Source organism: Labrus mixtus, chromosome 16 (genome assembly GCF_963584025.1).
Source record: "Labrus mixtus chromosome 16, fLabMix1.1, whole genome shotgun sequence".
Lineage (NCBI taxonomy): Eukaryota > Metazoa > Chordata > Actinopteri > Labriformes > Labridae > Labrus > Labrus mixtus.
The window spans coordinates 17,875,788-17,902,590 of NC_083627.1; the positions used below are offsets into that span (position 1 = coordinate 17,875,788).

Below are 26,803 nucleotides of genomic sequence, written 5' to 3' on the forward strand. Positions count from 1 at the left end.
TCAACGCTCCGTCCCGATTTCACTCGAACAGTGTGAGCTCTCCGGCCGTGCCCGACAATCGGGTCGTATAGTGTGAGCACATAAATCGCAAGGTCTGGTCGGGCGTCGTAACAGAGTCAGTCGTACAGTGTGAGCTGACATGCCACCCCGACTTTTATACAATCGGGGGAAAATTGCACAGTGTGAGCCAGACTTTGGTTTGCGAATTCATTAAGACTTCTGAGGTACTCATTGGTTTTTCTTTCGAAATGGTGAATTATTTCAGTGGGTCCCACCCCCTATGGGCGGGTTGAAAACATGAGGAAGTAGCGATGTAGTTTCACCTCCTTTAACCAATACAGCCTCCGATGATGCAAAATGGCGCTTTTTTTGCGTCATGAGAGGCTCCTCTGAAATACAGAGCTTTCCCGTCTCAGGGGAAAATGACGGCAGGATGCACGACCATTCAAAAATACTATCAGGTTTCTAATGATACAAAGCTTAATGCAAATGAGTGAAGTATCCCTTTAACAGAATTATACTCCATTTTGAAATGTTTTTGTGTCCAGGAATAAATCCGCTATGGCTTTGAACCACAGATGATAGTGTCGAGAAACAGTTTGTTTTGGTTCTTTCTTTGGGATTTACTGACCTTAAGAAAAACCGTTGGCCAAACTTTCAATGTTGCCATGTTTGTTTGATCTGATGAAAGGCTAGTTAAATAATATGGGGGTAAAAATGATTGAAAGAATAATACTAGGTTTGTAAAAAGCCATATTCATCCTTTCCCTCCTGGTCACTACTACAGGGAGCGACACGAAAACAATTTTTTTTTGCAGGTGGCAGCGAGCTTACAGGAGCAGAGAAGGATTGTTGAAAGGAAACATGTTAGTCATTCCTCTAGAGGGGCGCAGACACCGTTTCTGTTCTCTGCTGTTGTATTCCCACTTCAGATCTGAGGTGGTTTCCGTCAGTAAAGCCTGATGTACAACATAAAACAATTAAACACGGAGGATGCCAGAAAAATAAATTATTGATGCAGAAAATTGATTTCTGTGATGAAACGTAATTGAAACAAGTCGCTTTGAAGGAAAGATCTCAAGCAATAAATATAAACACGATCATGTGCTGTGTGTTTATGTGAGTGTGACTCATCTATTAACTGTGATTATACTAATGTCTCAAGCTGTATCGGGAATCATTTGCTACATGTGCCCATGTGTATCTGCATTTTAATTATGTAACTAAGGGGCTAGCTTGAGCAGCTTCGACTGCTCATAACATTATATCAATGCAAACACACACACATACACACACACAGACACACACACACATTATAGAACCTGCCAAACCACAGTAGATCAGTGTCTTGTATAAAGAGCATTGTACTGTAAACATTAGCTGTCTATCAGCACTGCTCAGCATCATTGTGCGCTTCATTCAGCGGGTGTTTGTTTCTGTGGTGTGTTTGTGTGCACTGATAGATGGATTCAGGTATAAACAGCTGGTTCTTTTCAGCTGATTACTTAGCGCTGGACACAAATCAGCTCATTAATAGTGATAGACTTGAGTACTAATGTGATTCTGATTCAACCGTCATCTCTCCAGATCATTCCCCACTGATTCCCCTCTTCCTGCCTTTTTGTGTCTTTTTTTCTTTAGCAAAGTCCTCACAACACGAGACCTTGATTTACTGCAACTCTCTGTTAAATCACCAGTTCAGGGTCGGTTACTTGACAGTAGGGAAGAAGTTTGAAGAGTAAGACTCCAGCTTGTAGGTAAATCAGTTAGCAGATAAGTTAGAGAGCTAAATGAGCTTCGTGCCCCACACAGACCTTCATATACCTGGGCCTTTGTATCTGTGAGTTCAAAGTCAAATATTAGCTTGTGAGAGGTGTTCAGCGATAGGGCCAGAGGTCAAGACCTGTACCAGTTTCATTTGCTTCCATTCTCATTGAAGGTAGTTTCAAAGGATGGTGGTAAGGGGTGAGTGGTTTAATAAGTGTGCAATTCCCTACATGACAGGCTCAGACAGGTGGGGACTTTACATCCAGCTGCCATGTTGCTCAAATGATTAAAGCTGCTTTTATAAATAGTAAGAATAATAACAAAGATGTGAAAAATATGAAATGTGTTTTCATACTGATCAACCCACAGACTTATCACCTACCTGTGCTACTCTCCTTAGCTTTAGGGCGTTTCTCAGCATTTGTCAGCTACATGTCATTTTGGTTGTATGCAGTTTAGTTTAATCATATTCTTCTCATCAACTTCCTGTTCAGCCACAGAAGGCAGCTTTTTTCAGCTTAAACCTCCAATTTACCCACTCTGTTTCTCTGCTTCAAGTCTTTATAAGCAGAGGAATTAGAATAACTCCAACCAACCCCAATTGGGAGAATAATATCATTACCTCAGTTTCTTGTCCTCCTCTCACCTTACTTCTTCCTCTCGTTCCTCCCGCAGATAGCAACTTCATCCTGGCCAACGCACAGATGTCAAAGGGCTTCCCCATTGTCTACTGCTCTGATGGCTTCTGTGAGCTCACAGGCTTCTCGCGGGCAGAGGTCATGCAGAAGAGCTGTGCCTGTAAATTCCTGTACGGGACCGAGACCAGCGAAAGCATCATCCTCAGCATCGACGAGGCGCTGGAGGAGCGGAAGGAGTTTAAGGATGAGATCATGTTCTACAAAAAAACAGGTAAAAATGGACAGATGTTTGGTTTTCATTCGTTCTCAGTTGTTTTGTTTTCCCCTTATTTATCATCGGATTTTGCAACAGTGTCTAGTCGCTTTACTGTAAACCACAGAATGTGTTCCTTCCTCTACCGTTTACCAATTAAATGTTGGAACCAAGTCAAGCCATTAGACAGAGCACAGACAGAGGGATTACCATACTGGACTCTGCCCGTATATTTCCATCAATGGATGGTGGCTCTCTGTGTCTATGTCTGAGGAAGCCACATTTAAATTGGCATAGATGGACCCATGGACAGATGAAGCAATGACAGTATTTCACGGATGTATAACCTCTTTTTATTGGCCCATTCTCATTAAAAGGTGATTAAACAAAGCAATCCTTCACAAAGTCCCCCTCTTATTATTAAAAGTGAGACACATTCAACTTTCATTGCTGTCAGATAGTGTCTCTTTAGCCCTGTCTCCTTCGATTACACTGAGCCAAGTAGGTAGCCGAGGTGCAGTTTGTTTTCATGTGTGCCTCACTGATCAGCCAGCTGGCCGGTGCAGAAATGGAGTCGAAAAATAATGAGCACATCCAGGCATCAGTGGATACATGCTTGCTGTGATGTGGGATTGGGTCATGTGCTGTTGCATGGTAACTGCAGAGTTTGTTTGACATTTTATCTTCATGTTGTCGTGTCTTGAAGTAGTAACAGTTATGTGAATCTATAGCCTTTTTTTAAATAGTGTGGTGAGGTTTTTTTTTGCAGCCAATCTGCCACAAATAACGTTTTTTTTCTTGACATTTCGACCTTTAAATCTCTGCCAACTGTTGTTTTTAACAATGGAAAATCCATGACAACTAGAAAAAGTCCCTGCCTGATTTGCAACTGAGTGGCCATTTTTTTCTTCACTTTATCCATTCAGCATGACAATGACCTTATGTTATCCAAATCTTTGTTGGTGAGCAGTGTTTCTCAAACGTTGGCAACGTAAGAGGGGTGCACGGGTGGCGCAAAACAGTGGCCAGTGACCCCTTGAGATCTGACGGCCTACCCAGTTACCTAACCAAAATGTTTGCTCCTCCAAGGGGGGCATGACAAAATAAGCCTCAGAGCCACTGTTTTAGAGCATCATCATTTTCAGTTTTTGCACAGTCACATCTTTGTTTTCTACAGTCTACAATCTACACTTTCCCTCATTTTTCTTTTGGGGAAAAGTCTGTTTTTAGATCAATGATTCTCGTTAGCCTACAAAGTCGAATATTTGATTCTGCCATTTCGACTCTGATGGGTTAACAGTTCTTCTAACAGAGTGAACTGTCATCAATAGGCAGATGTATTTATTTGAATTGCAGTTGGGAAATATGTCGAGGGATTCAGAAAAGCAAGATAAAAAAAAGTTCCAAACAGACGCTGACATGACCTTGTGATGATTTTATAAACAGGGTTTATGAGGGTTGTTTATACTGGAAGGTCTTCTTGAAATGAATCTTGAAGGGATGATGGTGTGTGCATGTGTCAGTTGTGCCACTTTCCTGTAATTTCTCTGTGATTCATGATGCAAATTTGGTAGATGAGTCAGTAAAGTTTGCACAGACTCAGCTTTGCTAATACCATCACAGATGTGACTGTCTACCCCACTGTGGCTCTCGCTTTGTTGTCTTTCATGTCCCACCCCTCCATCTCCTTCTCCCTTCTGTCCCGTTTTACTGTCCCTTTGTTACATTTCCTCTCGGTTTGCCGCTTTTATATAAATGCCATTTTTTCCTTTCTCCAAACTCTTTTACCATTTCCACACAACACTGTTTGTACCAATTTGTCTGCTTGTCTGCCATGCTTATCTCTCTCTTTTTCCCTCCCTGTGTCACTCTTTTCATGTCGTCTCATCCCTCTCTTTCCTTCTGTCACAAAAGTAAACGTCCCTGATTGACTCAGTTTGTCCTCCTGTCTGTCAGCACAAGAAAAAAAAGAAAGCTGCCTGTTCGCAATCAAGGACGCTTTTTCTCTCACTGTGCGCTTGATAGTGCTGCCGTGTCTCCCAGGCATGAATATATTCACACGCACCCACACATGCACACAAACACAAATGCAAAGACAAGAAAAAAAACCTCCTTGATTCCTCACAAGGCAAGCGATTTGGTGAGAACAGAGGGAACTCCGTGGGAAAATCACACCTGATCAGAAATTCATGTGGGTTCATTTAAAACAGGAGAATGAAGGTAGCTCATGATCTCTAATTTGGAGATCCCTAACCAACAAAAGAAGAATCTGCACATAGATATAAAAGATTACAAACAGTTTAACTGCCTTTTAATAAAATCAGGAAATAATCAAACTAACATATGAGGACTCCTGGCATGGAAATATACAACAGCATGATGTACATGGTTAATGGTTAATTTACATTCACAAGAATTAAACCCCAGAGATGCTATAATGCTCAACATAACTTTGCTATTGAACATAAGTGCTGACATTCAAGTTAGTATCAGAGGAAAGATCCATGCACCCAAATTAAAATCAAGTCTCTTACGTATTAGGGCCTCATCGGTTTGAGCCCCTTGTTTTCAGACTAAATTTAGCTAAATTATATTTTAGCACAACCCAATTCACAAACAATGTAGCTTGAAATAGTTCTATAATAGACTGCAAGTTAGCTTACTGGTGTCTGTGTGCAGACATTAGCCTGGATTTGCCCAAGATTTCTACCTCTTAACAGGACGTTTTTTCTTGCCACTGTAACTTATGCTAAAATGATGCTAAAGTGCTACGCTCATGACGGATTAACGCTGGGTCTTTGTAACATAACAATGGGTAAGGTCTTTTATCTACTTTTCGAAAAGTGTCTCGAGATAACACTTGTTATGAACTGGCACTATGACGATTGATTGGTTGATTGATTGATTGATTAGCATTCATCCTGTTATTAAATACCAAGTTTAGCGATGACTTATGGGAATTATTAAGACGTTAGTTTCAGAGTTAGTCTCAGACTCGCTTTTGCATTATTTGCACACCTTAAACCTGCATTGATTCATTTGTTTTGTCATTGAGACACACCACAACAAGCTGTAAAAAAAAAAGTCAGACATAGTGTATAAAGTTAATATGTAAAAGTTAGCATGATAGTGGCCTTTATCCAGCAGACATGGAGCATCGTAAGCATCCATTAGGAGTCATTTTTCTGGCTATGTGGTGGATTTAAGTGGAATTTTGACTCTCCTTTTAGCTCTGTTATGTTCTCATCCACCTTAGCAGTACCATGACTCAACATGCTCCAATACATTCACTAAGTAATTGAATCTAGTTAAAAAGTATTACAACAAGGTTGATGTAAGCGTTAAGACAATAGATATCAACATCCACATCTATGGTTGACTTTGAACCTAAACTTTGAGCTTAAAGATGCTAAAATGCTACTTACAGAATAGTTAAAGGAGCAGTATGATATCTACTGAATTGAATGATAAAATGACCTTACTATATCATCGGACATTAAGGAAACATGCTATGTTGAAGTGCTGGCATCTCTGACAGCACACAGCAGCTGGTATGTCGTCCTTCTAAGTTTAGATTCAGGTCCAGAATGTTTTTGTTTTGACCGGAGAAGGTCGGCGGATTTAAGGTACCCCTCACAAGCCCCTCAGTTTTCCAGGCAAATGGCAAACTACCAGGTGTTGTAACAATAGAAGCGAGCAAACGAACTGGTTCAGATGTAACTGGTTGTACCGGACCTAAAAAGATTTGGCATATTTCTAATAAGCTCCACGACCAGAAACGCGGTAAAACTAGGATAAATATCTGAGATGCTTTTGAGAAACGTGGAGAGAGAATAGAACGCAGAAAGATTTAAAGGACAAAGCAGAGCTGGCTAAACACTGAAGCTTCTGTGACATGGGAACCCACATGGGCATCATCTCAAGGGAGGAGGGGCGGCGGGGGAGACAGCTCTCTCTCCGATGTTTTGAATGTGGACTGCAGTACCCATTTTAAACGCTAGGTGCCAGAGTTACATATTGCTCATTGTCAAGTTAGTTATTTATTTTATCTGTGGATTCATCACAATAAGAAAGCCCTTACACAAACATATAGTCATTTGATCTATTAGTGATATAAATATTCAGTAAAGCTGAAGATTAAAATATGGATTGTTGCAATATTCTTGGGTATTTCTTAACCAGAAATTGTTCAATGTCCTTAATTGTGTACATGCTTCTTACAATGTTATAGTTATTAGCACAGCAGCATTACAGTCCTGCAGAATGAACATGCTGAGCTGCAGTTTCTCGGAAAAGCAATCTATTTAACAGGAGACAGGACCGAGGAGATCAGTTCATCTCTAGCAGAACCTGGGGGACAGGGACTTGGTCTATTTAAAGGCTCTGCGTCCCCTGAGGGACTTCCATGTGTAGATAGGCTTTCTAATAAGTCTGAGAAACGGTGAAACTGTTGCTCCTTACATGCCCACACTGGTCATACACACACACACTGTTAATCCACTGTGACCACAATCAGAGATGGTGTGTGTAATAAGGGTGTTTTTTTCCCTCTCAGCCGTGCTGTTCTGGTGCTTGCTGGACATCGTGCCAATTAAGAACGAGAAGGGAGACGTGGTGCTCTTTCTGGCCTCATTTAAGGACATCACTGACACTAAAGCCAAAGCCATCCAAGAGGACAAGAAGGAAGGTCAGTATGTGTTTGTGTGGAAGAGTTGTGTTGCTTTGGTAGAAAACAAAAACATCATCAGTCACCATTGTAGCACAAAATCTTTGGGATTATGTTGTATTAAAACTAAGTGTTTGTTTTGAACCAAATACTGGTAAGATCATCACGTCTTTTCTATGTTTTATAATATTTAAACACCAGGTCTGTTAATGAAGTAGGTTTGAGTTTTTTTGGTTGTTGTTTTACATATGAACCCCCTTGCTTTTCAGTTGCATTTTTAAAACTAATTTGTTGTGTCAATTGCTTTTTAAGCTAATTAAAATTACCTCATGATAACGTTCATGTTGAGCACCAAACGTTTTTCCAGTTGAGTTTTTGATGTGTATCAAACAAAACATGGGTTTATTGTTAGTATATAAAAAATTCCCAAAGAAATGTATAAATTCTGTCTCATCCAAGGACACAATTTATTCCCCAACTTAAGCCAAAAGTGCTTTTGTGCCTCAACAGAAAATTACAAACATGAATCCTGCTTAAGTTGTTACGATAAATTGCACTATAATCACTATAAAATAAATGTTAACGTAGCACAAGTTAGGAAACAGTGACATTTTAAACAAAGCAGATATCTTAATTCAGATAGTTTGTTGATTATGTTGATACAGTTGACAAGCGTCACCTGTATTTATGAGTGTCTTCCACATTTTTCTTGCTGTTCGATAGCACAACAGTTGAGAAACATGAAGTAGTTCCAGAATCTACAGCCTTTCTTTACATAAAGCCTGGCAGTCATTCAAACTTGGTTTTACGAGACAGAGTTATGTGCAGCATGTTGAGCCAACATTTCTGAATCTGAATCTGAATCTTTTTAGTGATATCCAGGCTTTAAAATACAATTATAATTGGTTATTTTGCTGATTAGTAAGGACATCTCGTATATATTCTCAAGGGATTAAAAAGGCAGCGTGGCCGTGATTTTTTTTCAGATACACTTTAGTTAAGTAGCTGATGACTCGGGTATCCAAATTCAGTGTTCAAATGTTCCTCACGTTCGCCCTTCCATTATTTTAATGATTGTCTCTAACTTAAAAAAAACAAAAAACAAAATCAGTGTCAAAACCAATCTTCTCAAAGGATGAAACTTTAGCTTAGGTTACACCTAACCTGAGGTAACACCTACGCTTTAGCCAAAAGCTGCCTACAAAGTAAGAGAGAAGGTCAGTGTGGGCGTGCATGTCTGTTTGCTTTTCTGTTAAGTCAGCAAACCGACTTTTCGCATCTCAGGCCTGCCTTCTCTGGATTTGCCTAATTACTCTAATTACTGTAAATACGCAAGAAAAGGACGCAGGAAGCAAAGCTATTTTTGCACAGATAATGAAATGTTTTCATTGAACAGGAAAAAGGCTGATGCAGCGTCTCTAAAGACAAAGGAGCAGACTCACTATTATGGGTTTGGGACCAACAAATTTTTCAAATGAAAACATGCCTGCAAAGTCTTGAGGAAATTCTTCTTGATACCCCACACAGTGTAGACAAAGGGGGATGTGCTTGTTGAAAGCAAATGCCGAAAAGTTAAAGTAAAGTTTGTTTGTGGAACAAGATGAGCAGAAAGAACATTTTTAGGGCCAAAAAAAAAAAGAATTAAGGATGTAGCGAGGTATGCAGGAGATCTGCAGACACTATGACATCAGTGGGGTATTTCAATCCACGCTGGGGAAGCCTTTTAAGGATGGAGGGACAGCTTTGGATGTGACCCAGTTACCCCTGTGTCTGGACAATGTGCACAGTGTGAGCAGACACAGAAAACCCAGCATTTATCGCCAACAGTTTCCTCCCTTTTGAAGTTTATATCAGTTGAAATGTATTATAGCCAGATACGGCAAGTTGTCTCAGAGGGGTTTGTGCAAAAATAAAGCAAACAAAATGAATAAAGTGCAATAAAAACATGACAGTACAAACAAGTTATTTGGAGTATTATCAATATATTCCATTAATGCCTCTCTACTCCCTCCCCTACACCTGCTCTCCTCACCTTCTCTACATTATTATTTAAACCTGGAAAATCCCACTCTTCTCTTTTGAATCCAGCTGCTTTCATTGTATATCTCCTTTCCCACCCTCTCTATATGTCCAACACCCAAACGATCTTCTCCCCACCTACTCCCCCCCCCCCCCCCCCCCCCCTCCACCCCATAGAAGAATGGCTGTAAAAGCAGGGGGATATTCATTAGACCTAGATCTAAAAATACGCATGTCTCCTTCTCTGTGCTCCTGCTGTGTCGCGTCCCCCAAGGCTGCACAGCGTTATGGATGGCCCTGTCTGTTCTCCTCGTCTGGGGTCCGTGCACACACTCACAACACACCGCAGAGCGCACACACTTTCTAAAGGACACTCAAAAGCAGTTATCACTTCTATTCTTCTGCTTTCTTACTCCCCCCAGCCAATCTGGCCTTGGTCCTTTCCTGTGGGTGCACTGTAGAGAGAATTGGGTCTAAAGTGTCGTCTCTGATTTCCCAACTCCTTGCTTTCAACTCATTACTTACTGCACTATCTACTTTATCTTCACCAATAGATTAAAAAAAACCACACAAAACAAACAAACAACTCCCTTAAAAAAAACACTCCAGTTGCGAGCGACCATTGAAAGTCCTGATAAAACATATCAAAGCCAAAATTGCGATGTTTTCTTGGGAGATAGTGCTTATACAATGAGACATGAACAACTAATGTTTGCGGCTGAATAATGTGAATCCAAATAGGTAGCCTAACACACTTATTCAAAAGCAAAATAACAGTAAATATAATTTTTTCCCCACTTCACTTAGAAATTGTGCAATTTGTTTAAAAAGCAAAGATTATTTCTATTGCATATTCATGTTTTCCTATTCAGGGCAAATAATTCTGTATTTCATCAGGCATAATTACGGATTCAGTCATCAGTAGTTAACCTCAGGGGGTAAACTATTGTATGTGGGATGTGTGCTAACTTTTGTGTGTGTGTGTGTGTGTGTGTGTTGGTGTGTGTGTGTGTACAGAGCGACGGCGCGGCAGGGTGAAAGCAGGTCCTCCATTCAGCTCGGCGCGGATGCGGAGCAGCACGGTGCTCTACCACATCTCTGGTCACCTCCACAGCAGAGAGAAGAGCAAGATTAAGCTCAACAAGGTATCATCAGGCAGTTCAAAACATCAGGGCCGGACGGGTAACATGGTGAAGGGTCCATCGAGAGTGGACAGGAGTGAGAAGATTGCTTGATGTTATTAAAGCACCGTGGACCATCTCACAGGGCAGGGCACTGAGGAGAACCACTGTGCCTTTATGGAGAGGGGCTTTCTAGTAAACAAAACTCTTCAAGGAACAACATATTGCACTTTCGAAGCTTGCTCCAAAGGCAACTGGACTTACTCGAAGATCTTGAAGACTGGCATATGCTTTTTACCCAAGTTTACTTTAAATTAGCTAAAGCATTTTATATCTGTAGCATCAATGTATTCTTAGCTCAAGGATTTGTGGGACTTTAGAAGAAAACAGCTGTTACATAAGCAGTAATACTTACTAAAATAGGGGTTGAATCATAAACAAACCAGCTATTATTACTTTACTGTGGCTAACTCTCATTAATAGCTCTGGCTTCCTTTCTTGTGTGTGAGCCAGCTAGCTTTAATGAACTAACTAATGTTATCCTCTTTGAAGGTGATATGGCTAACTTGTTAGCATAGAGTTGCCTGTCACAGTCATAAACATTACCATTAGTTTAGGGTACACAGAATGTATTTGCTAGTTGTTAAGAACAGTGTGAGGATTTTATTTTTTTTTCTTTTGGGGGGGGGGGGAGCTATCGATTAGATTGCCTGACAGTGGATAGAGTCAGAAATCTGGGATAGAGAGAGTTGGATGTGACATGTGGTAAAGGAGCCACAGGCCAGATTCGAACCCGGGCCGCACATTGGGCCAGGGGCACCAACCACCTGGTGTTTTATCAAAGGAATGCATGTTTATGTTCTGAATTATGTCTCTTTTCTGTACCGGTCTATTCCTTTGGTGCATTATTTTCTCCACTACATCAAGACTCCACGACGGGTTGGTCGAACTAAATGGATGTAACAATTTGCTTCTGCTAAATGTTCTCTTATCCTGTCCTCCACAGAATGTGTTCGGGGATCCCCCTGCTCTGCCAGAGTACAAAGTAGCAGATGCCAAGAAGTCCAAATTCATCTTACTTCACTACAGCACGTTCAAAGCCGGCTGGGATTGGCTGATTCTACTTGCCACTTTCTACGTTGCTGTGACGGTACCATACAATGTGTGCTTCATCGGTGACGATGATGACCTGACCCGCAGCACAACTGTCAGTGACATCGCAGTGGAGATTCTCTTCATCATAGGTAAGTGACACATTTGTAGAGCTGATGACTTCACCCTTCATATACATTACAAATAGTTGACCCTTATGCTGCAGACTGTATTTGTCTCTCTTTCTTTTTTCCCTGCCAGACATTGTTTTCAATTTCCGCACAACTTATGTCAGCAAGTCAGGCCAGGTGATCTTTAATGCTCGACAGATCTGCGTCCATTACCTGACCACGTGGTTTATCATCGACCTGGTTGCCGCGTTGCCCTTTGACCTGCTCTATGCATTTAAAGTCAGTGTGGTAAGTAGCCTTTGGCTTTTTGCTGGGTTTAATATGGAAAATGAACCCTGTTCTACTTGTATTTGTCATTGTTTGTCAGCTGTTGTTTGGAGTACAACTTTTAAAAAATCAGTAAAAAACATTTGATTAAAGAAAATTAAGGATGTACCGTATATATCTATAGAACTTATTGGTGCCTCTGGTGCAGGACTGAAAAAATTAGGAAAGAAAAAAAAACTGCTAAAGGCTTTCAAAACATGACTTGAAGTACTAAAAATCTCAGGATTGATAGATTTCCCCTAAACCTGTCAACACATTGCTGTATAGTGAGTTACATCACCTCCAGCCTATCTGACATTTCTTAAGGACGGATTACGTGTGAGTGTTTCCAGCGATGCTCCAGCACCCCTTTGATTCTGCGTATTGATTCCACATAGTGTACAAGTGCTGAGAAAACAATCAAAGCTGTATCATTAAAATCCTGTTCTGCTTGAGTCAAATACATGGCCCCCTTAAGAATAGTTGAAGGGAGGAAGAAACAGAGATGTGGAGCAATTAGATAGACTTCTTCCCCAGCTGAGTGATACCACACAATGAAAGCACTACACTGCTGGGAGGTTTTGATGGGTTGCTTATGGATGTTTTATTCCTATTCGGCCTCTAATTTTAGGAAAGAAATGCTTTGACTGTGCTCTTTGCTGCCTTTCGCCCTCACTCAACCACTGTAACCTGATTTAAAGTGTCAGATTTATAGTATGAGTGCCCAAAAGCTATGTATCCTGAAATAATCTTCATGTAGAGAAAACAAAAGGACACCAAACTTGAGCTTTTTAGTAACAGGACTGAGAATGATAACAGAAAAGGAAGAAAGGAGAGGTAAAAAAAGAGGAGTATCTAGAGAAGGCAAATAAATAAATAAAAAACAACAACTGTAAGAAAGAAGGGGTGGCCAAAAAGTACTGCGAAAGAAGTATAGATGCTGTGGGGGTAAGAGTTTGGTGTGGTGACAGATCGCTCCAGGCAAAGCTTCCAGGTTGGTACAAGACTATTTTAATGGAAATGCCAGGCGCTCCTTGTAGGATAGGGATTGAGTGTAGATAGGGTGTAAAACTATTGGTACACAAGTTGCCCCGTAGCCGCAGGGGCGAGGATGAATGACCAGTAATTGCTGCACATCCTGTGCAATGTCCCTTCTACAGACGGAGAAGTCACACACATTGTCCCTCTTTGGAAAAGGAGCCATTTGGCACCAAAATTAACCAAGTGGCCTCTGTAGTGTCCCTCCCTGATGTTCTCTAGTTTTTTGTTTTTGTTGTTACTCTCCATTCCTTGTCTTCCTTGTCATTCATTGTCCTCTTTTGTTAGCATTGTAAACGTGACATTTTAGACATGGAATGTGATCTCTTTTTAGCCGTTTTCTTTTTGTTGCTTTTTCTAAAGGTTGTTTGACGATGCGTCAGTTTCTTCAAAATAAAATGCTTTAAATAGAAATCTTGGAACCCGTCGGCTATCATCTCACAGCAATACTTACTGTATGTCTGGGATTGATGGGCAACTTTTCAGTAATTCTGGTCTAGCCCATATCTGTGGTAACATCTTAAACTTCTGTGCGCCGAATTGTTTGCGGCCCAATTAGCAACTTGAGAAGTGACTATTTTCTTAAAATCGAAAGTGAAGTGAAATTCATCCCTCCAAAATAAATGTTGACATTTCTTGGTTCAGTACGTTAACAAGAAGCTTGTTCACCTGTTTCTGCTGAGTCTCAGGAAGAAAAAAACCCTTCAACGCTTGTTTGATAAACAGAAGTTCGACCATCACTGTTTCAGGAAATCTAAGCAGTGATCGTTTTTTTATTTCGAACAGATTGTTAGCTTCACATGCTATCAGATATCTATTAATCGAGATTATATAATCATATTCACATTACCGCCGATGCTTCATTAATTCCTTTAGCTGCGCTCTTACACTCAAATGTGGATACATTCAAATGGCTGAACATCCTTATTGTTAATAAAGAGTTAATACAAAAACCATCTACACAAATTGATCAGCAGGAAGACTGTAAGCACAAGTCTCCTATAGTGATTATATCTTTACTGTCCACAAGGGCCAGATACAGCGGTTTTGTTATTAACTGCTATAAGTGCTACAGTTATTATTAAAGCTGCTAAGAATACCTTTCATGGGCCCAGGGGCATAGTTAGTGTTGGAGAGCAGAGTGTATGCATATTGGCCCGTTACAGCCACATCGGTAATATAAAAAACACACAACCAGTCACAGTGTTATGATTGGCTTTTAGCGCTGACGGTGTGACTGCAAGGGGAGAAATAACAAGCACTTCTGTAAAGCTATGTTCTCATGTGCACAAATACCGCCTTAAAGAGCAGAGGGTAGGTAAGCAATCAAGTAGCTGATATCAATTTTTACACCTGACGAGCAAAGGAAATGCAAACATGAGGGGGAAAAGTTGAAGGTGAAAAAGTAGCAGAAGGTGTGTGTGTGTGTGTGTGTGTGTGTGTGTGTGTGTCGGGTACATTACATTGCTTACTGCTCATGCTGCTGGAGGAAAATAGGATGTAGCGCACAGTCTGCTCGCTCTATAGGTGGTTTGCTGGTCGGTGATAGATGGTGGAGAGGAGATGGAGCTTCTCCCCTGGGCTCGGTAGGAGGCTTCATTACCCCTCGCGCTGTGCCACTTCTCTATTTCTCACAGCAAGAGTGTGGAGGGAAAAAAAGACATAGACTATACTGGAGACACTTTAGAGGAGCAGCTCTTTTAAGGAATGTCCCCACTTCTCCTCCTCTTTGTTTTGTTTAAGTGCACGCTGTGTAATTCTTTTAACATGCAAACACAGTCTCTCTCCTCTCTGTCTTCATCATTCCTTTTCTTGCCTTTATCCTTCCTCATTCTCCCTGTGGTTATGCCAGTTATTAGCTTGTGTACACTTTCTTTTGGCTCTCTGTCTCACTTTCTTAGTCCCACATACACTTAAGTACACACGCTGCACAAATACACATGCAACATACATCCTCGTAGAAGGGTTGCAAATATTCTCCATGTCCTATATTCCTCATAATAATGGCTGCTTCATAGGTGTGTGTCTGTCTCCAAAGGGGGGTAAACACTCTGGCAAGCAATGAATAATAGGCTGTTGGTGGATATTGCCTGAGGAGCAGGTGCACAATGGGTGACTTTCACATACACAGCACATGAATAGGTGGAGAGGTGTGAAAAGGACAGTTAGGAGTTAACGAGTGACAGAAAAAAAACACTGAAGAAAATATTTAGAGACACTCAAATAAAACAAACACATACAGTATGTGAGCGAGACCCTGAACCTCTGGGTCTATGAACAGAAGGCGTGATGTTTGGACCCAGTGGTGCCTGTGATGCCCCTCCTATGACCCGGGCTCATTGCACCCATACGTACAGCAAGGCCATTGACTGTATATGAAGTCGGACAGCGCGTCTCCATCTCCCCCCCCCCCCCTTATAAGTGAAGCCAAAATAGCTTTGTGACATAGCGCTGGCAATGTCATTTGGAACCAGAGTTGGACAGTAGAGACTCTGCTGCTATTAAAAGTCATGTATAAATATGTTGGAATGTATTGATTTTCATTATTGATTATTTTATATTCAACGATCCATCATCAGGAAATCTTCACGTACCGTACATCATATTTTTGTTGCGCTAACTAGCATGTGTAACATTGTTATTATTGAACCATAAAGCCTTTGAGTGCCTTCAAATCTTTGAGTGGACATGTTTAACAGCTTTTTGTCCATTCAGGCAGATGAATGATGCAATTTTTTATGATTTTTGATGTTAGCGTTTGTGTGTGTATTACGCTGGGTTATCTCTTTTTTTTACAAGATTTTATGTCTGCTCCTCAGTTTCTTCATTTTTTCACTCTTTTTATTACTTTGTCTGAGTTTTGCTCTCAGCAACACCAAGAGATCTCTCAAATGAAGAGGAGGTTCTGTAGTTGCACTACTTCAGTGCTTTGCAAGGTAATTGAACACATGTAGCCTTCAGAAGCAAGTGTTGCAGTCATTGATTTAGCTCTGAATGAAGAGTAGGGACAGAGATGAAAATGGATAAGAAGCCATAATACCAAAATTCATATTGATCTAGAAATCACAACCGTTTGTTTCTTTGGTTTTTGTAAATGATGCCAATGACAAGCAGGTTATGAAACTGCATGACATTGATCAAACTGCTGTATATGCTGCCTTAAATATGTCAAGCTTGTGTCCTTGTTTTTTCATCCCCAGGTATCCGTGGTCCACCTGTTAAAAACAGTCCGTCTGCTCCGTTTGCTGCGGCTGCTCCAGAAGATGGACCGCTACTCGCAGCACAGCACGGTGGTCCTGACCCTGCTCATGTCCATGTTCGCTCTGCTGGCACACTGGATGGCCTGCATCTGGTACATTATTGGCAAGATGGAGATGGAGGCCAACGCCTATAACTGGGATATTGGTGAGTAAAGAAACATGGTGCCACGTTTTATTTTTCAAAGCCAAAAACATGTACAGACTCTGTTAAGGTGAATGTTTTAAAACTAAATGAAGATTTTTAATAATCCACAACATTCATTCGGGGCATTGGAGCTAAAAGATTCATCTTGAGCGCTGTTGGAGGTTGGAAAGTCCTAATGTAACGTGATAGTGTTTTTTTATACTTGTAGTAGTCCTCTGGCGTAAAGCATCTATGTAATTCCTGAACTTTATTGTTAATTGTCCTGTCTTAAAATTTTATACATTTCATGTCTTTTTTAGCGTTCTACCGATTCTGCTGAGTCGTCATAAAACTTGACACATTGTGACACTGCTGATTCCGACTGTAAATGACAAACTTTGTTCAATCTAAGGTTACCTCAGAGTTTTCCATAATACACGTGTATTTTCAAACTAAATCAAATCCAACAAATGTATCGTTTATGTTTCAACATGATGTCCATTGATTTCAGATATACAGATTCTGATGCGAATGAAACAATGTGAAGGCAAACACATGTACTAAGATGTGTTCCCATAAAAAACACACATTTGAAGATTTGAGCTCAAAGGAGTGTAAAAAGCTTTGCAAGATGTGTTCGAGGAGAGAGCACACTACATAAAAGCCTCAGTCCTAAAAGAAACACATCAAAAGTGTGAATCTAAGACAACCCCATACCGCCTGTCCCTGAGGAGAGAGCTGAGCATAGCTGGACATTGGGTTGGGACACAAGGTGAAAACAAGTTTAGGCGTTGAATCAATAAAAATGAGACACTTAGTAGAAAGGGGGGGGGGGGGGGGGGGGGTGGAGGGGGGGTGCGGTCTAGTTCCTGTCCTTGATTTATGTGTTTGTACAGATACTGTCGTGAGGCTAGATTTCTCTACATGATTCTTGCTGAGCGAGAACTTTTCTGGCGTTGTCATGCTCAGTAAAAAGTCAAATATACAGCAACACTTGGCGGAATAAATGACTCAATGTAGCAATCTATTTTTTTTTGATCATCGATCATTGATAACGGAAGTATATTTTTACATTTTACAGCTTTATTTCATGTAGGATGTATGTCTCCTCTTGTCCTCCCTTTCTTAAACTCTCTGTTTTATGTGTGTCCAGATTTAAGTTCTGCTCTTAATCAACCATGCATCATTCATTGGGTTTGGTAAACATGTCAGTGCTGCGATGCATTGCAGTTTCATGGCTCGGTTTTTCAGAAAACAATTGATGCATGAAACACGCAGAGTCTGCTTTTGTCATCAAGTCAGATCTGAACGTATGTTTTTCATCATTGACCTCATCTTACTGGTCAGTTTTTAAGCTGTCAAATCTGAAATCCTTCATAATTAAACACTCAACAAAGGATGCAAAGGTTGTTGTTAAAGCTCTGCAGTAGGGTTAGGGTTATAAATACCTTAATGGATGAATTCAAAAGACACTATAAAGATGTGGGGTTTGAAACACCACTTATTGAACTGAGAGCTTTTTCAAAAAAACGAAATAATGGTCTTATTAAAGTGTTATATTGTAGAGTTTGGGTTTCGTAGTCTAACCACATGTGTCTGCATCCTGTAATAATTCAGTAAACACTTTAATTAAGTTAATGATTTCCTCATTTATTTCATTGACTCCTAAGTCCCCTTTTCATTGAATGAAAAGTGGGAGTCATCAGTTCAGTGTATGTGTGTTTGCATGCAGGTGCTTGTGTGTGTGTGTGTGTGTCGTAAAACTGGCTGAGCAAATGGCATGGATCGTCTTGTAATTCCCCCTCAGCCTGCAGGTCCCTGGTATAATGAGGCCTCCTGGGCTGATCTGTGGTCAGTATCGATGAGCTGCTGTGCCTGCAATTACCTCGCTCTGGTGTCTCTCTAACTGGTTACGGGTCAGCATTGACTGGGTCATAAGAACAATGCAGATTTCTCTCCACCAATTACTGCATCTCAGTGTCATAAAGTAGCAGGTCAGAGCATGAGGCAGGATTAATGTGTTGTATCCTAATTACGCCACACTGATGCTGAACTGAGCGTTGAAGTCAGGCAGCTGTGAGGGGCTTCCATCCAATTACCATTCATCAGTGTCTTGCAGGAGAGTCTCCTGGGATCAGCGGCATGTCTGCACACTGACCAGGGATCAGTGCTGATTCCCTAAAATCTGATCTATTTAACTGTTAAATCCATCGTTCTGAATGGAGCAGCTCTGTTTACCACAATTTTCAGGACTGGGAAACAGTGCTGTCAGATTTGTCAGCATCTACATGCTCGACTACACCCAGCTTTCATAAACACACTGCAGGTTATGATGTCCTAAAAACAACAATTAGAATCAAAAAGTCCTCTTGCATTCATCTGGGAGTGTAGAAATGTGTTGAAAGAGTCAAAGCTTGGAGTCTTCTATGAGTCACAGAATACTTTTCTTCTAAGTTTGCCTCTTAATGGCCATTCTTTTGTGATGACCAAATATTTTAACTTAACAACTTCTACATCTTCTACCTCTAACCTTGTTTTATGTCTTCTAATCTATCTAAAAAACAGGATGGCTCCATGAGCTGGGGAAGCGCCTTGAGTCGCCGTACTACTCCATGGAAGGTGTTAACGGGACTGGCAGCGGGCCCTCCATCCGCAGCGTCTACGTCGCCTCGCTCTACTTCACCCTCAGCAGCCTGACCAGCGTGGGCTTCGGTAACGTGTCGGCAAACACAGACACCGAGAAGATCTTCTCTATCTGCGTCATGCTTATCGGAGGTACCCAAAACACACACATTGATGACTACTACGGTGATAGGTTGTCTAAAACTGTTCTTTTTTTAATGGAACATTTCTGCAGGTTCACAGTCTCTCTTTGTTTCTGACATTGTTAGCATTCAGAAAAATTGTGTGTAATTGTGTATGTTATTATATTTACAGACTTTTTCTCTCCTGTATTGTTGCAATGGAAGCACGTGCATAAAAAACAAGCATCAGTTACAACACAGCCAAGTGGCAAATATAATATATACCAAACAGACCTTTGCGAGATGTCCTGATCCAGTTTAAACTGGATTTGTTGCACTGGGTTTGGTGGTTTTCTGGGGATGAAGAGACCACAGTGGCGGGGTTTTCCCTTTGGACTGTCCTCATGCTGCTTCGCCTAAATGTTAAATGTCTCTCGCTGCCTGGGGGCACAGACAGTCACAGATACACTACACACACACACACACACACACACACACACACACACACACACACACACACACACACACACACACACACACACACACACACACACACACACACACACACACACACACACACACACTCAAACAGTCCCTTATGGGTAAACAAAAATGAAAACAAAGTACCTGTTCATTATAGCAGTGTAAAGGTCAGGTATGGTTAGTTTAGGAAAACAATTATTGACTCATCAACTGCTCTTTTTTTTCTTCACAGTTTAAAAATCATGAATAAAGAAGGACGCTCCATATGATTGAATAAATACAAAGAGAAGGAGAAAGCACTGTATTGATAAGTTTGGATGCCCAAAAAGCTTTCCACAGAATGTATCACCAAGAATCATGTACTTATTTCAGTCTTTGCCGGTGCCAATCACTTCCTCCCAATATCAAGAGAGGGACAAAAAATTGTCAAGATTCTTCTGGAATGCAACAATTGAAATATCAAAGGACGAGAGAGGCTAGGCACTGCCAAACCTCAAAGAATATCACTAAGCCTCACAACTCAGGCCCTTGATATGTTGGTGTGATGCAAGTTATTCTACAGGATGGAAGGAGATTGAGTTTGTTAAATATAGAAGGATGCCAGGTTCACTTTGGGAATCTGGTTTAAAGTAGTTTAAGCAAAGGTTTAAACAATTGGCTGGGCCACTGTGTCTGACCACCTATGGCCATCTACAAGATATGAAGAACTTTACAGACACTTTAAGGCGACAACAATCTTCATGCTTTGGAAAATGGAAAAAGTGGATTCACTTTAAAACCCATCACAAAGTCTGAAGAGAAAGGACTGTTTAAAAAGAGGCTCAATAGACTGTAACTCAAACCAGGTTTGTATTCCGGGTTCATTCTTAATGCAACCTCATGATGAAAATAAATAAAACACAAGTTTGAAAAAATCATGAATAACTAAATATTTAAAGCAGAATGATTTCATTTTCTTCTCCTCTTCACTTCAGAAACCTGGACATAATAGCTCACTTTTTTGCGACTGACTTGCTAACCTGAAAAAAAAAAAAAGGAGTAAGGGGCGGTCACCACTCAGCATGTGGTCTGTGTGTTTGTTGCTTTCATGTCCAGAGGTGAGCGACACTCCTGCAGGGCAGCTGGAAACTGAATGAGATCAGTAGAATTCTTTTTCTGTAGGCAGGTGTCTGTCACACAAATCAAAACCTCTCCTCTCTGTCCTGACACTGATCTGTTCCTGTCTGGGAGGTGCAGAAATACAAGTCGTGAATGCAAATACAATATTCAGCAAATATTGCATATTTTTTAATTCTCCAAATCTGGTTTAAGACATAATCTTTTATTGAATATAAGTCATTTATTTTTCTTCTTCACCCGTTTATCCAGTTTGTATACACAGTTTCTGTAGTTCTCCGGATTGCATATCTAACTTACAGAGAGACAATTAAAGAGTTGTGCCTTTTTAACGGAAATCAAACAAATGTAGCCTGCATTGGCTTTGCATGTTCAGTCTCAGAATTGAATATGAAAGACATTTTGAAGTGAAAATGTTAATCAACTAACATTAAAAAGTAATAATTGAAAAGCTTTAAGGGATGAGGTATAATGTATGAGAAGAAGTCTGTTTGAGTGTGAAGACTTCATTATATATATACATTATATGACTACCTCTACTTTTTTTTTAAATTCACGGTTGAACTGGTTTGAGCAGGAAGTTGATTTGTGTGCAAATCCCAGTCTTCCCATTAATGCCTCACTGGGCCCCTTTGACTTCAAAACTGTTGAGTCTACACAAAAACGTTTCCCTGCTGGCACCAAGCTTCTGCCATGAAAATTGAAAACGAAAGGTGTACTTTTTTTCTTCCCTGTGTAAACAACCCCTTTAACCCTCTCTCTTCTTCTTCTTCTTCTTCTCTTCCTCTTCGCACCTGCAGCTTTGATGCACGCTCTGGTCTTTGGAAACGTGACAGCCATTATCCAGAGGATGTACTCACGCTGGTCCCAGTACCACACCAGAACCAAAGACCTCAAGGACTTCATACGAGTCCATCACCTGCCGCAGAGCCTCAAGCAGCGGATGTTGGAGTATTTTCAGACCACCTGGTCAGTCAACAACGGCATCGACTGTAACGAGGTATCACAAGCACATGCACACTTCATGTACTTTATTACAGGTTTCAATAATATAATGCGATGTAATATGTGGTGAATAACCTGCTGAGAGGGGGAGTTATTTTATAAGGAGACCATTGGCAAGATGTCAACAGAGTAGATATTGCGTTGGACAGCAACTAAAACATGTTTTAATAATATTTTAATGATTTATGCCAATGTAAAGATGGGAATTATTTCAGGTTGTGTCAGACAGAAAAGTCTTCTAAATGTCAGAAATTGGAGCGTATTCAAAGCCAGTAGACAGAGCCAGGTTTGCAGGACAGCTCGGAAAAAAAAAAAACACAAACAGAAAAGGAGGCGAGGAGGCGGAGAAACACCTTTGGTTGACAGGCCTTCAGGAAACAGAGGAAACCAGTCAGTAGTCTAATAGCAACTCGTCCCTCCGGGCTGTGAATGCCTGTGAGACAGCTGTCAGGGCCTAGAGCAGCGCTGAGACGGAGTGATGATGATGAATCCCAGACAGATGAATTATAGATGGGCCTGTTGATTAAAGTCAGCACGGTTCTGGCGACTCATTGATCGACAGAGAGTGACGCTGAGCTTCAGATATCTGTACCGACAGGGAGACAGAAAGATAGGTGATATGTGTTCCCTTCTTTAACAGTCATCAGAGTTTGCATACTAAGAATTACCTGTATTTTTCAACATAAAAATGTTTTCTTTCTGACGGACGCTTATGGAGTTTAAATCAAGTGTAACCTTTAATTTAAAACAATCTGATGTTAGATTAACTGTGTATTCATCTGGGCACATACAATGACTGTATGTAAGAGATTTGTAGAGGGTCCACGGAGGAAGTTTTCTTATCTAAATCAAGGGGCTTAAGGTAGAGGATGTGTTGTGTTCTTAGCAGATTGTAAACCCCTCTGAAGAAAACTATTGAATTTAGGCTATGTACATAAACTAAACTGCCCTTGACACTGATGTTTCCTGTCGTACACTAGCTAAAGAATCAAATCAAAGGTAACCAAGGCTGCAAATGTAATCACTGAGTTACACATGGCTGTGTTTCCACAGCTGCCATGTCTCACTTCTGCCTACTTTCCCAATCTTTCTCTCTCTCTCTCTCTCTCTCTCTCTTTCTTCCTCCCGTCATCTTCGCAGCTGCTGAAGGATTTCCCAGACGAGCTGCGATCTGACATCACCATGCACCTTAACAAGGAGATCCTGGAGCTGTCGCTGTTCGCCTCCGCCAGCCGTGGCTGCCTGCGCTCCCTGTCGCTGCACATCAAGACCACGTTCTGCGCTCCCGGGGAGTACCTCCTGCGACAGGGCGACGCGCTGCAGGCCATCTTCTTCGTCTGCTCGGGGTCCATGGAGGTGCTGAAAGACGGCATGGTGCTGGCCATCCTTGGTACGATTTAAGAATTGGGGATAGAAGAAGTAAGAGGGGTGGTGTGTGGAAGATGTAGAATCCCTCTGGGTCGTCATTATAGTTTTACAAAGAACTCCCGTCAGCTGTATGGCTCATTGTGACAAAGATGAGCCTGTAAATGAGCCCATTGTTTGGTAAAAGGAGCATTACAGTGTCCTAAAGGCTACAGCTCATTCTCTGAGTCTAGTGTTAATGAACTCCCATGAAACCAACTCAAATTACATGCCAATATTTCTACAATAGATGCCATTTTCAGCTGTATTTTGGGGGATGAGAGCAACAAAAGGTCTTTGCAGTAGCTGTCTATGGATGTGAAAAAAGGGGATTACAGCAGATTATTAATTTCATGGATCCACTGTAGTAACTGGATTATACCATAGAACACTTAATCATTCAGAAGTACCCTGGATGGTCCAACTTTATACAATTAGAATCACTTAAATCCAGTGACATGCAGGAGAATATGTCCATGTTTATTCTATAGCATGTAAATGAGACCAGTCCAGCCCATTTCATCAGCCTCATTCAACAGAGTGAGTTTATTATGTTTAGTTCCATAGTCTGCACAGGTCAGGTGAAATCAGTCTGTATCTAAATGTATCTATATGGCACCTTTAGTGATATATTTATATTTACTAAAGAAGTTTTCAATTAATTTTGGATTTGCTAACAGATATTTATATAATATCAGCCGGCAGCCTTTTACTCAACTAAAGGGTTAATATAACCTTAAAAGATGTATTTAAGGAGCGCTGGTGGCTGAGTGGTTCGGGCGGCACGCCCCATGTACAGAGGCTGTAGTCTTCCCGCATGTCATTCCCCACTCTCTCTTTTACCTGAACTCTATCAACTGTCCTATCTCTTCAATAAAGGCATGAAAAGCCAAAAAAAAATGTTACAGGAAAAAAAAGGTGTATTTCAGTGGTCTGAAAATTAAGCAATACATGAAAAAAAGAGGCGTGATGCTAAAATAGAAATCATTAATTAACGAGGTCCAAAACATTCTCTCAAGCTGCAATTCAGCTTTTTTAAAAATTATAATTAAAGTAATAGCTTTTAAAGAAGAAGTTCTAATGAGAGGAAAACAGTTTGAAAAGCTGCATAAAAGACGAGAGTGCTCATCAACTAGAGAGATGATCTAAGGACAGCAATCTGACCCAGATGAAAAAACTGGTCCAGCAGACACCCTTAGCAGGTGGACTGTGTACACGGTGCTCATTTGACTGGTGTCACCATGGAAACGTCAGCTAAGAGATCCAAATGTTTATTTAAAGTTATACTTTTAATCGCATGATATCCCCACAGTCCATAAGCAGCTCAATAATCATAAATCTGACATGTACTGTTTGCATCCCAAAAAATGTCCCTGTATTTACCTTGAAACAGATAGAAGCGATAGAAATGAAACCACTCTCCTGCTCGCGTGATAAACATGAAAGAACAACTGTTCGTACAAAACAGAAGGAACAGCTAGCCTGTCCTAAAAGTTACCAGAAGGTGACATTACTCCCCTAAAAACCTTTAACCTTCAGTCTTCTTTTCACAAAATGTTAAACTATATATTTGAATCAATTATACCCCATTCCTAGCTGCCATTCTTATCATCCTCATCAAAGACCGACTGTGAACTCGGGGACCTTGGGGACCAGGGACTTTAGGAACTGCTAAGTGTGTGTATAGCAATGGGTACTTTGAGTTAGCCTTGTAGAGCTTAATTGTTGGTCTGGTGGAGACACAGACCACAAGGGAGTGTAGGCAGGGGCGATTCTAGAGTCTGTTGCGGCCAACCACCACGTACGTTCTGCGTGAGAGGAAATAACTCTCCATGCCAGCAGGCGACGGTATTCCATTGTTATCATACGAGAAGACCATATTCACACTGCTGTTGCGCACCGCTCGTATTATAGGTAGCCTACTAATCAAGAATAATGTCTGATGAAAAGTTGAAAATGGGGCTGGCGTTGTCAGCCCTTGGTCTTTTAGTGTAAAAAGAAAAGAAGAGGCAGAGGCGACAAATAAGGAGAAACCGCACTAATGGGTGAAAGCACGGATACTACAGCGGCAATTTCAAGGGGCTTTCCTGAGCCCGTGTCGAGAGCTGGAGATAAATGAAACCTCCGAACAGCCAATCAGAGAGATCCCTCTCACCCACCGCCGACGCCGATTCAACATGTCGAATCGCCTACGAGTAGCGACGGAGCCGGACACACCAACTATGGCGACGACCACTCACCGACGGTCCAACTAGGACCGACGGCCGAGGATCTCCTTTGTGTGTCAGGGCCTTCAGGGGCCCCTTACTGGCCTGGGGCCCCAAGCAGTTGCCTGCCTTGCCTGTTGACAAGCAGCACCTCTGAGTGTGGGAATATTTCTGTAGCTTGTGAAGAAGCATGAAGAACTTAACGGAATAGTTTAAGAAATAGTTCAGATATTTTGATTTCAGCGAGCACTGGCCGTAGCGCTCTCTGCTTTATGTACACTGCACAGCATGTGTGAGAATACAAGACCATTGTGTGGTTCACAACATTGTCCAAAAGGAAAGGGCTGTTAACGTCAAGGTCCTCAAATAGAGCGTACACTTACACTGAAATGTTATTTTACAGGTAGGACTTTTTAAGTGGAAATGTTAGTGTTCCTCGTGACCCTGCCTGCTTCGCTTCTGTGAAGAAACTCCAGCCGGCTTCCCAGAACAGAGACTGTGCTGTACATGGAACAATTATTATTAATAATTTTTAACCTCACTTAAAAAAAACCCTGAACCATCCCTTTGAAGAGCTTGAAGAGAGGGGGGGGGGGGGGGGGGGGGACTTGCATGGCTGAACATCTCTGATTGGTCGATTACTCGCAGCATTCAGACGATTGTTTTGCATGTTAGCACATCTCACAGTTCAGTTGGGAACCCAGACATTAATGGACTAGAGAAACATTTTGATCCCTTTAGAAGTAGCCCCTGGGACTAAAAGCACTGGGGCACTGTTGTTGGAAAGCAGCTTCATTTAATGCTTCTCATTTTCCTCAACACACCTGCACATGATTTTCAGCTGCTTTTAAGAGAATTTCCCACTCGAAACTTCTGCTTTAAAAAATGTGTGAAAGTGTGGGGGTGTTTTTGAAAAGCACCAAGGATATTGTACATGTCATTTTAGAGAATATCTCTTAAACAAGATGCACAAACCCCGAATGCTGCTGTGCTACCAGCCAAGCACATCTGCTGTGTAACACAACCTCTTATCATGAGTGACCTCCGTGGCTTTCACTTTTTTCTAACACAAGGCACAGAGTCATAAACCTATCAGGAACACGTGTTCGGTTGTGTGTGTGTGTGTGTGTGTGTGTGTGTGTGTATGTGTGTGTGTATGTGTGTTTAGAAGGTGAGTCAGTACGAGAGAGTGAGTTAAAGATATGAATCTGAAACTCATCCGTCACTGTCCTGGTTGATGCGGTACTTAAAACTATTATCTCAATCTCACTTTGTCTGTGTTTGTGTGTGTGTGTGTGTGTGTGTGTGTGTGTGTGTGCGCATGCGTGCGTGTGTGGGTGTGTGTGTAGTGTAAAGTCTTTATCTGTTGTGTTAGTCTCATCATCTGCATTAAGCACTCCTGGTGAAAAAAAAAGTTTGTGTTTGTTTT

General features: G+C 41.2%; 1 protein-coding gene across 1 annotated transcript in view; it reads left to right on the forward strand.

Annotated features, from left to right (window-relative positions):
* kcnh8 (potassium voltage-gated channel, subfamily H (eag-related), member 8) overlaps window positions 1-26,803 on the forward strand; it is a 57,631-nt gene that overhangs the window by 14,824 nt on the left and 16,004 nt on the right. Inside the window, exons 2-10 of the mRNA XM_061060238.1 lie at window positions 2,443-2,676; window positions 7,214-7,345; window positions 10,361-10,488; window positions 11,471-11,708; window positions 11,818-11,975; window positions 16,232-16,436; window positions 18,981-19,190; window positions 21,559-21,758; window positions 22,904-23,153. Of these exons, the coding sequence (XP_060916221.1) occupies window positions 2,443-2,676; window positions 7,214-7,345; window positions 10,361-10,488; window positions 11,471-11,708; window positions 11,818-11,975; window positions 16,232-16,436; window positions 18,981-19,190; window positions 21,559-21,758; window positions 22,904-23,153 (1,755 nt within the window). The remainder of the gene's footprint in view (window positions 1-2,442; window positions 2,677-7,213; window positions 7,346-10,360; window positions 10,489-11,470; window positions 11,709-11,817; window positions 11,976-16,231; window positions 16,437-18,980; window positions 19,191-21,558; window positions 21,759-22,903; window positions 23,154-26,803) is intronic.